This window comes from Galeopterus variegatus, unplaced genomic scaffold (genome assembly GCF_000696425.1).
Source record: "Galeopterus variegatus unplaced genomic scaffold, G_variegatus-3.0.2 Scaffold4403, whole genome shotgun sequence".
Taxonomy (NCBI): domain Eukaryota; kingdom Metazoa; phylum Chordata; class Mammalia; order Dermoptera; family Cynocephalidae; genus Galeopterus; species Galeopterus variegatus.
The window spans coordinates 59,351-75,185 of NW_007730514.1; the positions used below are offsets into that span (position 1 = coordinate 59,351).

The 15,835-nt window shown below is 36.1% G+C and overlaps 1 protein-coding gene across 1 annotated transcript; it reads left to right on the forward strand.

Annotated features, from left to right (window-relative positions):
• The first annotated feature begins 5,234 nt into the window (after window positions 1-5,234).
• On the forward strand, window positions 5,235-14,483 carry APCS (amyloid P component, serum). The gene is given in 4 exon segments (XM_008587493.1): window positions 5,235-5,251; window positions 11,223-11,302; window positions 13,781-13,888; window positions 13,891-14,483. Coding segments are annotated over 4 exon segments (798 nt in total).
• Window positions 14,484-15,835: the final 1,352 nt, after the last annotated feature.

The following is a 15,835-nucleotide window of genomic DNA, read 5'->3' on the forward strand; positions in this document are numbered from 1 at the left end:
AAATTGCTTTAAATGGCATTGTTTACATGTCATTATGTTTTATTTGCTATATGTCACACCATAAAATCTGGGACAAGAGCTGAGATAAGATCCAAAAACCAGAATTTTTTCTCATCAAGTAAAATAAGTGGATCAGAATTTGACTTCAGTTTTCTGCACAGGTACCTAACAGGGGGTGGATTCAGGTTTTGAAGACATGAAAATGAATGTTTAGTTAGAATGAGAAAAAATGGTTTCCTATAAAGGATCTCTGTAATTGAAGGAAATGCTTTAGTTTCATTAGCTTTTCAGTAAGCCCACCTCTGAGCTTAACCAGAATCTTAATACTATAAGCTCTTCACAGTTCATCAAAGGCTCAGTCTGGTACACAAACTCAACTGTAATAGAAAGAAGACATCTTCTAAACTGCCAAGCCCAGGGCACCCAGGTGCCCTATTGTACTTGCAGAAAACTATTTTGTATGCTACTTTGATGTCCATTAATTGAAAAAAAAAAAAAAAAAGTAAGAAATTTAAAATTGGCACAGTTGCAATAGAACTCAATGCAAACTTCCTCCCCATGCTGGCCTTGCTTTTAATCCAACAGACATGTGAAAAAATTCTCAACATCACTTAGCAGCAGGGAAATACAAATCAAAACCACACTGAGATATCATCTCACCCCAGTTAGAATGGCTGTTATCAAAAAGACAGAGAATAACAAATGCTAGCAAGGATGTGGAGAAAGGGGAATGCTCCTACATTGTTGGTGGTGCAGCCACTGTGGAAAACAGTATGGAGGTTCCTCAAACAACTACAGATAGAACTGCTGCGGACCCAAAAATCCTATTTCTTGGTATATACACAAAGGAATGGAAATCATTGTGTTAAAAGAATGCCTACACTCCCATGTTTATCACAGCTCTATTTACAATAGCCAAGAGTTGGAATCAACCTACATTTCCATTGACAGATGACTGGATAAGGAAATTATGGTATATATACTCAATGGGATACCACTCTACCATAAAAAATAATGAAATTCTGCCATTTACAGCAACATGGATGAACATAGAGAAAATTATGTTAAGCAAAATAAGCCAGGCACAGAAAGAACAATACCATGTCTTCACTCATAAGTAGGACTTAAAATAAAGAAATAAAAGAAATGGATGGAAGGAAGGAAGGAAGGAAGGAAGGAAGGAAGGAAGGAAGGAAGGAAGCAAAGAAAGAGAAAGAATCACACTAATACTCTAAACTTTCAAAAAAAAAAAAAAAGAGAGAGAGAACAGACCTGTGGTTATTAGAGGTGTGAAAGGGGGAGGGAGAGGGAGTTTGGAAAGAAACTAGTTAAGGGTCACAAAGATTGATTACATTTTGTAAACATGAGAATACTAATTATCCTGATTTGATCACCACATATTGTACACATGTACTGATATTTGATTCTGAACCCCACAAATATATAAACTCAATAAAAACAAACAAAAAGCCTTGTTTAATAGACATTCTTATTGAAAAATGATTAATTAGGTAGTATTTTTCTTAAAAATTATGATTATAATCAACACTTATCAAACTCTTAATAAATGCTAAGCACTGAGCTATAATTTTTTTGTGCATCACTGTATTTAGTATTTACAAAAACTCTTCGATGTATGTATTATTTTTATCCTCCATTTTACAAATAAGAATATTGAAGCTTGTAGAATTATTATCTTCCCAAGGGCATAGAGACTGGATCAGTTTCCAGTCAAAGTGAACTGTGATGACAGAGGCCAAATGCTGACCATTACACAATACTGTCTTTTGCCTAACGGGAAATTCAACATCTCCCTGAGAAGGTTACTTTATTTCCAGCAATCTGCAAGAGAGACTTCTTTGCATTGGTATTAAATCTGCTTATCAGTAGACTTGGTCCAACGAACTGAGGCTGTAAAGGACAAGGTTAGGTCTCTTATGGTATTACTGCTAAGTCTTTTCCTGTATGGGCACTCATTTTCTTTGTAGTCTCCTCCCTAGAATGTCAGCTCCAAGAGGGCAGAGACCTTAGCATGTTCTTTGCTGTATTCCCAATGCCTGGAATAGCGTTTCAGTCTGAGAGGGCCTTCCCCTGAAAACTGCACTGTACAAAACAAAATTCCTGCTAAAAGGGCATAACTTGAATCTGATCATCAGGACACATCAGGTAAATCTAAGCTAAGGAACATTCTACACAATAGCTGGCTTATACTCTGCAAAATATCAACGTCATGATATGCAAGGAAAGACTGAAGAACTGTTCTGGATTTAAAAAAAAAAAAAAAAAGACTGAAGAAACATGGCAATAGAATGTAATGAGTGAGCTGTGATTTTCTTTTGCTTTTCTTTCTTTTGGTATTAATGGAATAACGGGTGAGAGGAAAGAAAAAAAAAAAGCCTGTGGATTATATTAGGCTATTGTGTCTATGTCAACTTTCTGATTTTAATCATTGTTGTGCGATTATGTAAGACAACTTTTCCCAACTTTTTTATTATTATTATTATTGTTCCTCCAAGGAGATAAATTAAATTAATTAATTAATATATAAGTAAAATTAATTTCCCCCTAATAAGAAAAATTAAATGATAAGAAATAAGATTTTATTGTGTAAGATTGAGCTTTGGAGGGCCACGGGTCATTGTTATATCTAAGATTTTTTTTTGCACAAAGAACTAATTTTTGCCCTCATGACAAAATTCTCACTCCCAAGAATGCGGAATGTAAGAGAATGTCCTTTAGACACAAGTATTTGGGTGTAAAGGATCATCATGTCTGCAACTCCCTTCCAAGGTTCAAAAAATGTAGATAAAAAAATACACACATATATGTATGTCTATACATACCTATGCATATGCGCATGTGCATGTGTGTGGAGAAAGAGCAAAAGGAAATATGAAGCAAACATAGTAAAATAATTAACATTTGGGAAATCTAGGTGAAAAGTATAAGGGGTATAACCAACATATAAACCAATGAAAAAGAATGGAGAGCCCAGAAATAAACACTTGCCTATATGATTAATTGATTTTCAACAAGAGTGCCAAGACAATGGAGAAAGGACAGTGCTTTCAACCAATGGTGCTCAGAATACTGAATATTCACATGCAAAAAATGAAGTCAGACCCTTACTTTATGCCATATACAAATGTTAACTTGGGATAGATCAAAGACCCAAGTGTAAGAGCTAAAGGTAAACCAACTCATAGTAGACATGGGAAAACTCTTCATGCCATTGAATTTGGCTGTAATTTCTCAGATATGCACCAAAAGTGTAGGCAACAAAAGAGAAAACAAATAATTGGACTTCAACAAGATTAAAAACTTTTGTCCATCAAAGGATACTGTTAAGAAAGTAAAACAACAACCTATAGAATGGAAGAAATATTTGCAAGTTATATATCTTAACATCTGATAGGATTAATACTGAAAACATATAAAGAACTCCTACATTTAAAAAAAAATTGAAAAGTGAACAAAGAACTTATAGACATTTCTCCAAAGAAGATATACAAATAGCCAATAAAAGCACATGAAAAGATGTTCAGTATCACTATCCATCAGGGAAATGCAAATCCAAACCACAATGAGATACCACTTTATACACACTAGGATGGCTATTATATTAAGAACAACCACAATAACAAAAATAATAAATGTTGGTTAGAATGTGGAGAAATTAAAACACTTGTGAATTGCTGGTAGGAATGTAAAATGGTGCAGCCATTGTGAAAAGCAGTTTGGTGCTCCTTCAAAAAGTTAAACACAGAATTACCATATTTCCCAGCAATTCCAGCCCTAGTTGTATGAGCATTCCAAAAGAATTGGAAACAGGAACTCAAACAGATACTTGTACACCGACATTCATAGCATGTTCACAACAGCCAAAAGGTGGAAACAATTCAAATGTCCATAGCAGATTAACAGATAAATAAAATGTGGTACATGCACACAATGAAATATTATTCATCCTTAAAAAGAAATGAAATCTGATATATGCTATAACCTGGATGAACTTTAAAAAAATTATGCTAAGTAAGCCATAAAATAACAAATATCTCATGATTTACTTATATCAAATGTCCAGAACAGACAAATTGATAGAAATAGACAGTAGGTTAGTGGTCGCCAGAAGAAGAGAAAGGGGGAATTGGAGATTTACTGTTGAATGGTGCTATGGGTTGAATGCATTCCCCAAAAGTTCATGTGCTGAAAACTTAATCCCCATCATAACAGTGTTAAGAGGATGGGAAATCTAATTATAACAATTGAAAGGTGGGGCCTTTAAGAGGTGATTGGATCATGAAGACTATACCTTCATGAGTGGATTAATCCATTCATGACTAATGGGTTACCAAGGAGTAGACTGGAGGCTTTATAAGGAAAGCAACTGAACATGTGAAAGTTCTCTTGCCATTCTCACCCTAGGACTTCATAGAGTCCCTACCAAGAAGGCCTTCACCAGATATGCCCCGTGCACCTTGGACCTCCCAGCTTCCAAAACTCTAAGAAATCAATTTCATTTCTTTGTAAATTATTCAGTTTCGGGGATTCTGTTATAAGCAACAGAAAACTGACTAATATAAATGGGTACATAGTTTCTGTTTGGGATGATCAAAATATTTCAAAAATAGATAGTGATCATTACACAACATGGAGAATGTACCTAACACCACTGATGTACATTTAAAAATGGATAAAATGATAAATTCTATATTATGTATATTTTGCCCCAATACAAATTTTATAAAAAGACTATGGAAAGTTTTTTGTACTATTCCTGCAATTTTTCCATAAGTCTGAAATTATGTCAACATAAAAAGTTATCAGAATAAAAAGAAAGCCTGTCAGTTTAGGATGGTGTCATCAGAGTAGTTGGTATATGTCTCCTTTGAGAAGAGCACATAATTCTACAGGACTAATCCCAAATCTCCCCATCAAAGGACTGGCTCTATCAAATATGCCCCCAAAGGAATCCTGCTCCTGCTCGAGGGTGGTCTTTGCTTTCTATCCCATTGGCTATTCCTTTCTCACCTGGTGCCTCTCTTCCACCTAAGAGTTCTACAATCTCAGACGTTGACTTCAGCTGGCACACGTGTATTGAGGCAAGAGGTCTTAGTGTGGCTTGACAATGCCCTCTTTATACCCAATAGATAGAATGTACTCCCCAGTTTTATGCAGATATAGAAAGAGCTTATTGCCTTGGTCCAAGTGCTGTGAAATAAGAAGCTTCGGCCATGGGTGAGGTTCAAGTGTAGGATTTCTCTAGAATCAGGACACGTATACAATATCTATACATAAGAGATAAGATAAAATTATTCTAGCAACTTCATATTGACCAGATGTTAATTTCTGGTTATCTCCACATACAGCTACTGCATATTGGAATTTACATAAGACTGGCAAATATATGTTATCTTATTTACATATGATAGAGGAATTAAAGATTTCATAAGTTAGATTCTCTTCCCTAACTCACTTGTTTAGTTCCATAAACTCAATTCCAGGAATGTTACAAAGGTTGATTTATTGAGCGTAATGAAAAAATGTGAAGCCCCATCTATCCTTTTTCTCCCCTCATGTTGTATTAATCCATTTCTGTTGCTTATAACATAATGCACAGAACTGGGTAATTTATAAAGAAAATGAAATTTATTGCTTACCGTTTTGGAGGCTGGGAAGTCCAAAGTCCAGGGAACACATTTGGTGAAGTCCTTGGTGGTGGTGACAGTGGCAGTGACAGCAGGGTGTCACATTGCAAAGTGGTGGAGCAAAGAGAGTGAAACTCTGACATGCTCTTCGTTTAAAGCCCTCAGAAACACACCCCTCACAACCATTATTAATCCATTTACTATGGCACGGTCCTACACTCTATCACCTCTTCAAGGCCCCACCTTTTAATTTATCATAATAGGATTTCCCACCCTCCCAACAGTCCCAGTGGAAACTAAGCTTTTAATATGACCTTTGGGGGACACAATTTAATCAACCCACAGAACATACCTTGTTTCTAGGCAGTTCATCCTCAAAGTCAGAAATTCTCCCTGTTGAGTTGGATGTGGTTAATGATAAATAATTGTTATTTCTGTTGGACTTTGAATTCATTTTTTTGTCTGTCATTCCTATTTGGGTAAAAAGTAGAAAAGTTGAACTTACTGATATAAGTATTACTTTTTTGTGTCATATCCTCCTCAATCCCTAGTCACCTGTTCATAAGAAAAAGGACAAATCCCCATTGTTTCAGTGTTCCTAAGTTGTTATCACAGATGCTGTGGCTCAAATCCCATGGACTTACCCCCTTTTAAGATAGAGATGGGGATATAGTCATTATGGACTCATCTGCTTAATTTTGTTTAGGAAGAACAGGAAGAATAAAACCTTCTTCTGGCCAAGTATGACTGACATAGATATTTACCTATAATTTACTAAATCAAAATATTACTTTTCAAATGAAGCATATCCAGTGAGACTTTCACTTCTCCTTTTCCTAAGATGAAATAATCATAGTAATTTCTTTTTTTGAGAGAGATAGAAAAACAGTATTTATTATCCTAATTTACAAAGGAGAAAACTAACATATGGAAATGAAATGACTCACTCAAGTTCACATAGTAAGTCAGTGGCAGGGCTGGAAATAAAAAGCAAGTAATATGGAAGGAGCATGCTATCATCCACTCTGCTTGAGGATTTTCTCCTTTCATTCTTTCTTTTTTTTTTTTACCATTTTTCATTGTATAAATATAAGGCATACAAAATATTTTGATATACACATCCACTCTGCTTGAGGATTTTCTCCTTTCATTCTTTCTTTTTTTTTTTTTTTACCATTTTTCATTGTATAAATATAAGGCATACAAAATATTTTGATATACATCTAAGTAGTGAAATAATTACCACATTTAAGCAATTGAACATATCCATCACTTCTATTGTTACCTTTTGTGTGTGTGTGTGTGTGTGTGTGTGTGTGGTAAGAGCACCTAAAATTTGCTTGCTTGCATATTGTCAATATACAATACAATATTATTAACTATAGTCCTCCTGCTGCATATTAGATCTCTAGGCTTATTTATCTTACACAACTTCAAGACTGTATTCTTTGATATGCAGCTCATTTCCTTCTCCTCCCCTCTGCTGGTAACCACAGCTCTATTCTCTGTTTCTATGTATTTGACTTTTAAAAACTTTCACATATAAGTGAGATCATGTAATTTTTTCCTTTCTGTGTATGAGTTATTTGACTTAGCATAACATCCTCCAGTTTCATTCATGTTGTTGCAAATGACAGGATCTCCTTTTTTAAGGCTGAGTAATATTCCACTATATAAGGGTACTTCAAAAAGTTTGACAAAAAATAGAATTAAAAGATAATACAAATCTTTCCATGAATTTTTGAAGTACCCTCGTGTGTGTGTGTGTGTGTGTATACACACACCACAATTTCTTTATCTGCTCATCTGTGAGCAGACACTTAGATTGTTTCCATATCTTGGCTATCATGACTAACGCTGCAATGAACATGGGAGTACAAATATCTCTTTGAGGTATCAATTTCATTTCTTTTGGGGTATGTATCCCTACATGAGATTGCTTAATCATATGGTAGCTCTATTTTTAATTTTTTGAGGAAACTTCATACTGTTTTTCATAATTGCCATCCCATTTACATTCCCACCAACACGGCACAAGGATTCGCTTTCTCCACACCTTTGCCAATGCATATCTTTTGGTTTTTGTTAATAGTCATCCTAATAGGTGTGAGGTGATATCTCGTTGTGCTCTTGATTTGCATTTCCCTGATGACTAGTGATGCTAAGCACCATTTTATATACCTGTATGCCATTTTTATTTCATCTTTGGAAAAAATGTCTATTCAGGTCTTTTGCCCATTTTTGTTTGAGTTATTTATTTTCTTGCTATTGAGTTGTATGAGCTCCTGATATATTTTGGATATTAGCCCCTTATTAGACTTATGGTTCACAAATACTTTCTTTTAATCAGTAGGCTGCCTTTTCATTTTGTTGACTGTGCAGAAGCTTTTTAGTTTCTTGTAGTCCTCCTTGTTTAATTTTTCCTTTGTTACCTGTGCTTTTGGTGTGACATCCAACAAAATCATTGTCAAGGCCAATATCAATGAGCTTTTCCCCTGTGTTTTCTTCTAGGAGTTTTATAGTTTCAGGTCTTAACATTTAGGTCTTTAATCCACTTTGAGTTAACTTTGGTGTATGGTATAAAATAAGGGTCCAGTTTCATTCTTCTGTATGTGGACATCCAGTTTTCCCAACACCATTTATAATAAGATTCTTAAGGATATTCCCCATGTAAAGATGAAACCAGTTCTTCTTATTTCCCAGAACCAGATCATCATGAGTGGGATTTTCAAAATATCCTATTTTTCTATGTTTCTAGTTGTTTCTCTATAGAGTTTGTGTTTTTGTCAGAATTCACATTTGAAAGAAAGCCAGAAAATGTGCTTGTTTTTGGAAACCCACTATGAAGGAAGACAGTAGCTCATTTTTGAGTGGATAGTTCAGAAATAGTAAAGTATTTATTTTTTTAACTACTAATATTTTTATAATATTTTAAATATCTAACCTTATAACATCTCATTTAATAATTATAACAACTTCATCAGGTAGCTGGATTTTCAGGAAAAAAAGTCCCATTTTACATATAAGAAAGCTGAGGCTCATGGAAGTGTATAACTCCCTGAAGGTCACACAGTTAGAAGGGTGTTAGTCGAGGCTCTTACCCCTGCAATATCTTCTCTCCTTCCAGCAAATAGGCCTCAGACCATTCCTATGCTGTTGAACTTAAGGTAATGATGTTCCCTTCTAGCAACCAAGCCATCTCTCCTTTCTCTGGCCCTAGGAATTCCAGGTACTCAGAAAATCATTTCTCCCATTTTTCACCACCCCTCTCTGGTCCCATCCTAATTCTCTCCCCACATAAAAATCCCTTGAGTCTACCTGTACCCCTGTTTTTCTAGATTAGGAGTTTCCAACTAATTGGACTTAGTATCGACCTGACTCTGCCATCCTTTCCAAGTGAATATTGAGAGCTGAGAGAATTCTCAGGGGCTGTAACAGTCCAAAAGGGGAGGCTACACTTACCACCTGGCTTCTTAAACTCTTCTTTCAAGGACAAAATTTTAGTTCCAGCTGACAGGGGTCGAGTTTAGATGATAAATATATATATACATACACACACACACACATACACATATATACATATGTATATATATACACATATGTGTGTGTGTGTGTGTAAATGAATAGAAATGGTTTTTTCTCCTTGTACACATATATACATATGTATATATATATACACATATGTGTGTGTGTGTGTGTAAATGAATAGAAATGGTTTTTTCTCCTTGCAGTTTCAAGTGCTGTGACTGCCCCACATCTTGTACTTCCCATTTCCTATTTTCCCATGAGGGAGCCTAACAAGTCAGACAAGAAATCGAAATGGGCTCTATGTCTGTCTTCATGAAGCGTGGCCTCTCTGATACTTACTATCTGTGTTCTAGGTCTTGGGACATGGTGCAACTACGAAGAATTGATATCTCATCAGAAAATTGACATCATTCACTATGTAGGTTCGTTGCGGGCTTTGACATACAAAAGAAGGGGAAGGCCCTCCATTTCTCGACCTTTTTTCTTTGAAATGGAACCTACTGAAGACCTCCAAGTGGGTATCAGTTGAGCATGTTTGTTAGTGGAGATCAGAAGTGCCTACTCAGGATTCAGTCACTCAGAGAGTCTATCGCTGCAATATGAGGTGGTGGCTTTGACTGTTATACCATTTCACATTGTTTTTATTCTCAGTCATATATTTGTTCATATCTATTCATAAAATGTCACTGGTTAAAGTTATGAATCATAAGGAATGTTCATGTTGGAATATAAGAAATTGATGAAGAGCATAAAATCATTACTCAGAAAATTCACATGAAGATTATTTTTAAAATTAAAAATAGGAATTATGAAAAATTTAAATTTATAAAAAAGTAGAGAAAAGTTACAAAATTATATATTAGATACTATGTATTTGTCATGTCATATTTGTTAGAATTGCTTTCTATGTCTCCCTCTTCTTTTGGTGGTGAGCCAGTACAGGGTTAGAACCCTGGACCTTGATGTAATCAGCATCACGTTCCAACCAGCTGAGCCAACTGGCCAGCCCCTGTTTCCTGTCTCTTTTTTATAAGTAGTAGCATTTATTGATATAGTTAAAAATTCACTCCTTTCCCTTCCTCTTCTTTACTTCCTCCTTCCTCAGAGGTAACCACTCTACTGAGTATGTGTGAATTATTCCTTTACATGTTTATATCATAGTATATATGTCTGTGTCTATAAATATGTGTTATTATTTTAAGTTTATATATATATATTCTATTTTTGAAATTTATTCATATTCGTTGTCAAAAATATTCTAATCTAATAAGTATTCTATAGCACATCAAGATGTCTTTAGAACTTAATTAAACCCTTGGAAAAGTAAGCACTTGGAAACTAAGCATGAATATTATTTTTAAATTTTTTTTAGGCTCTAGATGTTAAAAACAAAATCAAATTTATCAAAGAAAGTTTTGTTCACTTCTGATGTAGCAAAAAATAGTTAAATTTCAATCTATACTTCAATGCATATATTTTTATCCCTGAACTAAATGTGATATATAAAATATCATTTTTAATCTGTCCATAAATTATGTTCCTTTATAATTAATTTAAGGTTAATTCAGTAATGTAGACTACTTATTTAATGTGGATAAGTCAAATTTGTCTTTTTAGATGTGTATGAGGAACATTATAGTAATTTTAATAAAATTGACTTACAATGTAGCCCTTAACTGTAATAATATATTGAATAAATATATACAAAATAAAAACCAATATATTATTGATATAGTAAAAGATCCTTTCAGGAGAACACAGAGTCTCTTTCCTTGAGGAGAAAGGGACATAAATAGGACTGCTCAGAATGAAACAGAACAATTTTTTTTTAAAAAAGGAAAAGATCCAATAACAGAAACAATAAGTCAAAAAGTAAACAAATATTTTTTAAGCCACATCCTGATTCAGTTAAGATTTAACTATTTATAACTTTGCTTTCTGTTGCTGGGGCACAGGCTTTGCCCCTAAGAGCACATCATAAGAAGCCAACCAGTGAGCATCTCTCCATTGAGGCAACTGCTGCTGTCCCTCGCACTGCTCCTGAAGGCCCAAGGACAGAGCCACGAAGAAGCTTCTTCTGGGTGTCCTGCTTTTCACCATTCCTGCAGAAGGAGTGACACAGTCAGGTGGATACTGAGCCTAGTCAGGAAGTTTTCTCCAGGACTAGTTTGGGGGAACTAGAGTACAGCAACTTTGTTGTTGTTGTTGCTGCTGCTGCTACTGCTGTCTTCAGGAAGGTATGAGTGAAGGATGGTGTATAAGTTATCTATTGCTGCATAACAATTTACCTCAAAACTTAGCAGCTTGAAATAACAAAGAGTTAATATGGCATACTTACTGTGGGTCAGAGAACAGGGGGTGGCTTAGCTGATGATTCTGACTCAAGGTCTCTCAATCAACCAGGACTGTAGTCTCATCTGAAGGCTCAAGGAGAGGATCTGCTTCCAAATTCACTTGATGTGGTTGTCAGGATTCAACTCTTTGCATGATATTGCATTGAGGGCCTCAGTTCTTCACTGGCTATGGGTAATAGACCTCCCTTAGTTTTTTGCCACAAGGACCTTTCTATAGAGGAGCCCATAACATGTCAGCTGGCTTCTCCAGTAGAGAGTGATCCAACACAGGGAGAGAACATGCTCAGCACAGAAGCCACAGCCTTTTTAGAAATCACATACCTCATTCCAGGTCTATTCTATTCGTTAGAAGTGAGTCAGCCAGCACCCACACAGAGGGGAATTATTTTTTAACATATTTTTTAAGCCAGTACAGATGCTGATGAATATGGATATACCTGGCATAAGGAAATCCCAGGGAGAAAAGAGAACTGGATTTGCTTGTCGTAAGGAAACACCACTGCCTCTCACTTGAGAGAATATGAAGGGATGTGTGGTTTTTGCTAGAAAAAGAGAAGTTGTTACAAGGGTTGTGGTATTCACTCTCTGATCCTTTCAAGCACCCAGTCTGGCTAACATGAGAGAAAATATAAAATCATAGAAGTAGCTTAGACTTTAAATCAGAGAACCAGTTGCTCCTAATTGAATTCCCTTTGTGAAGTCCCTGAATTCTGAGCCCCAGTTTCTTCATCTATACAATGGGGATAAAAACAACATCCATCTGACAAAGTATTGTTATGAAAATTGGGTGAGATCAATTATAGGCAAAATGTACTTTGTGATGTGTAAATGTTATAAAAATTAGTTTTTATTGGCAGTAAAAAAAAACTTTAATGTTTTGGCATCCTTTATCTTTCTATTACTGCTACTAAGGCCATACTCATTTTCTCAAGTTTGAGACACTCATTTCTCTATAGTATTACTACCAGAAAAATTAGTTTTTATTGGCAGTAAAAAAAAACTTTAATGTTTTGGCATCCTTTATCTTTCTATTACTGCCACTAAGGCCATACTCATTTTCTCAAGTTTGAGACACTCATTTCTCTATAGTATTACTACCAGTGATAAATTATTCAAAATCTCACACTTCAGCTAATCATGCTATATTGAACCAGGTTTGTATACTGACAAGGTTACAAATCACTAGCAGTGAGATAATTAAATCACAGGGTATAAATGTATGGTTTACTTTCCCATTCTCCTAGTTCCTATCATATTGACTGAAGTTCTCCCTCTTTCTATTGAAGTCTGTCTCCTCCTAGCTTCCTCTCCCTAAATACTCTGTTTCTATTCTTTGCCCAGGGCAAGCATTTCTTAAGAAGCCCTTGCATCTGAGGAAATAAGAATTCAAGCTCTTCATCCATTTCCTACTATGAAGCAAAACTAACTCAGCTTAAGACCTCATAGTGCTTCTAGGCTATGTCACTCTTGATTCAGTTAGTCATTATTCACTAATTTATTTTCCACAGCATAGTATTTGTTAAATTTGCTTTCCTAAGCAAGAAAAAGAAAACAGTTAATATTACAGTCATTAACCCCTCTTTTTCTCTTGTGGGTCTTAAGAGGAAATGAGTCAATAATAAGTAATACCATGACCCTTGTGTTGTAGCCATGGGGAAACAAGCAGCAGAAAATTGCTCCTGAACTGGCACTCAAGACCTGCAAAAAGGGAATGGAGAGGAAGGTGAAGATACTGTAAAGGTCTGGACCATGTGGTTTGCACACTGTTCTATTCCTCATATTTTGCACTAGCCACAAGTGTTGGTCCATCATAGCCAAGTCAAGGTTAAGATGAGCCATTAAAATTCTACCTATCCCCAGCAGCAAGTGTTCAATGGGAGAAATCTTAGAATCTAACCAGTGGTGGGAGGATGGGATGTTACATGCTTTATCCATTATACTCAATGAGTCAGCTGTGCTTCATTTTTTGTGACTGCTGTTGGCTGTTCTATCCAGATGAAATCTGAAAGGAAGCTGGAGGTGGGAGTTGATATGGGACATCTTTAATTTCTTTTTTTAACAAGACAGCTGAACCAAAACCTGCCTTTTAGCATCGATATTTTGCTTATACCATCACTGAGATAATGCCCTTACAGGTACTTTGTAAACTGTGCTGTATATACTCTGTCAGGAGGCAGCCTACCATCCACAGTGAAAACGAATCAAGGAAGAAAGTTGACAGAATACTCGTCACATTGTCTCTCTCTACAGACCTGAGAGGGAAGATGTTTATTTTCGCTCAAGAATCAGCCACAGCATATGTGTCCCTGATCCCCAAGGTGAAGAAGCCACTGCAGAACTTCATGCTGTGCCTGAAAGCCTCATGGACCTTACCCGCCCTTACAGCCTCTTCTCCTACAACACTCCGTCCCAGGACAATGAGCTGCTTCTCTTTGTCAACAAAATGGGAGAGTACATGCTGTACATTGGGAATTCTAAGGCCACTTTCCAGGCCCCCCCATCACCCTATGCCCCAATCCATGTCTGTGCAAGCTGGGAGTCTGCCTCTGGGATTGCTGAACTCTAGGTGAATGAGAAGACTGTGGGGAGGAAAGGTGTGAGGAAGGGGTACTCTGTAGGGGCAGAGGCAAAGATTATCCTGGGACAAGAGCAGGATTCCTTTGGGGGACATTTTGATGCAAAACAATCCTTTGTTGGGGAGATATGGGATGTGTCCTTGTGGGATTATATTCTTCCCTTAAAGGAGGTGTGTGAGTTCCGTTATGGAGGCGACCTCCTGAACTGGCAGGGCTTGACTTATGAAGACAAAGCCTATGTGGTGACTAAACCCAAGGTCCACACCTTAAGCCTCATTCCATTTAGTCATGATTCATATTTAGTGATAATCACATACTCTTTGAAATTAAATCCATTAATTTTATTTTTGTTTTCTGGCTCCATTAAGATGGTGTAAACTACATTGAATAAGCAATAAGGAAAGAGAGAGAACAAGAAAGAAACAACAATGGCAATAATACATTGAACTTTTAGAAGAAGAGAGAACAGAACTGTGGTTACTAGAGGTGGATAGGGAAAGGGGGAGAGAGAAGGAGGTAAATGAGAAATCAATGAGAAATTAGTTAATGGACACAAAGAACGATTACATATTGTAGCGATGAATAAGCTAACTATCCCGATTTGACCATCACACATTGTAACAACTGTTGACAGTCAACTTTGTATCCACAAATATGCATAATCAATTATGCTTCAGTGAAACATACATTGGAAATAAACAAATAAAAGTAAAAAAAGACAAGGGATAGATAGGCTTTCAGTGTACATTATTTATTGTTGGAAAATTACTTTGGATGAATCGCACCATAATTTTCTACAGCATCAAGATATATATAGGAACTCTGAGGAACACACAGCTTTCAGTACTGTGCACCAATCTTGTAGAGCCCTGTACAGCTGTGGGAAATTCTATGGGAGTTCTGTGTACTAAATCCAGCAATCCATAAAAATGATATGATGACCAGGAGAAGCTTTCAGAAATGGTATACTACAGTGAACAGGACACCCAAAGAGAGAGGCTCAAAGAGAAGGGTTTTCACAGGAGTTGGGTTGTGAGAACATTTCCCTTGTACTCACCTCAGAAAAGGTCCATAGGTGTTCTCAGGGAACACACAGATAAAGGAAAAGATAAATTGCCCTGAAGGTCCCTCTTCACCCCCACTCTCAGGTTGCTCTCTTGGAGGTAGCTGTTTTGAGCAGGGCATATCTTGTACTTCATAAACATGATTATTTTTCTCCTTGGCCCTTTTGCCATTAAGAACTCCCAGGTCCTTTGTTTGACATGCACTTTCAATGCATTTTCAGTGGGGATACTTGGATAGTCATGGTAGGTGGGAGATATAGGGTATTTTGTTTGTTTGTTTTCATTTTTTTCTTACATCAGACCTTTATGGATTAAAAGACATTTGGCAAGTTCTGCCTCATTTTTTCTCCAGGCCAAATAATTCTAAAACCTTAAACCTTTCTTAGAAATCAAGATAAACTTCCCCTTTAGAAGGCAGTAACAATAGGAGTTAGGAGACTCCCAGATTCTTGCTTAGACAAGTGTTTAAATTTAGAGTTTAAACCAGGTACCCAAGTATTCACAGAAAACAATCTGCATCAATGTAGAAATGAAGAGGGTAAAGGCAAGATATGGGTGTCAGATTATTTTCTACATAGAGAAGAATGAAAATTATGGGCTAATTTCCACAGCTGAGATAGCAAGAGTTAGCTGGGAGGTGCTATTAATAAATTTAATTTCAAAAA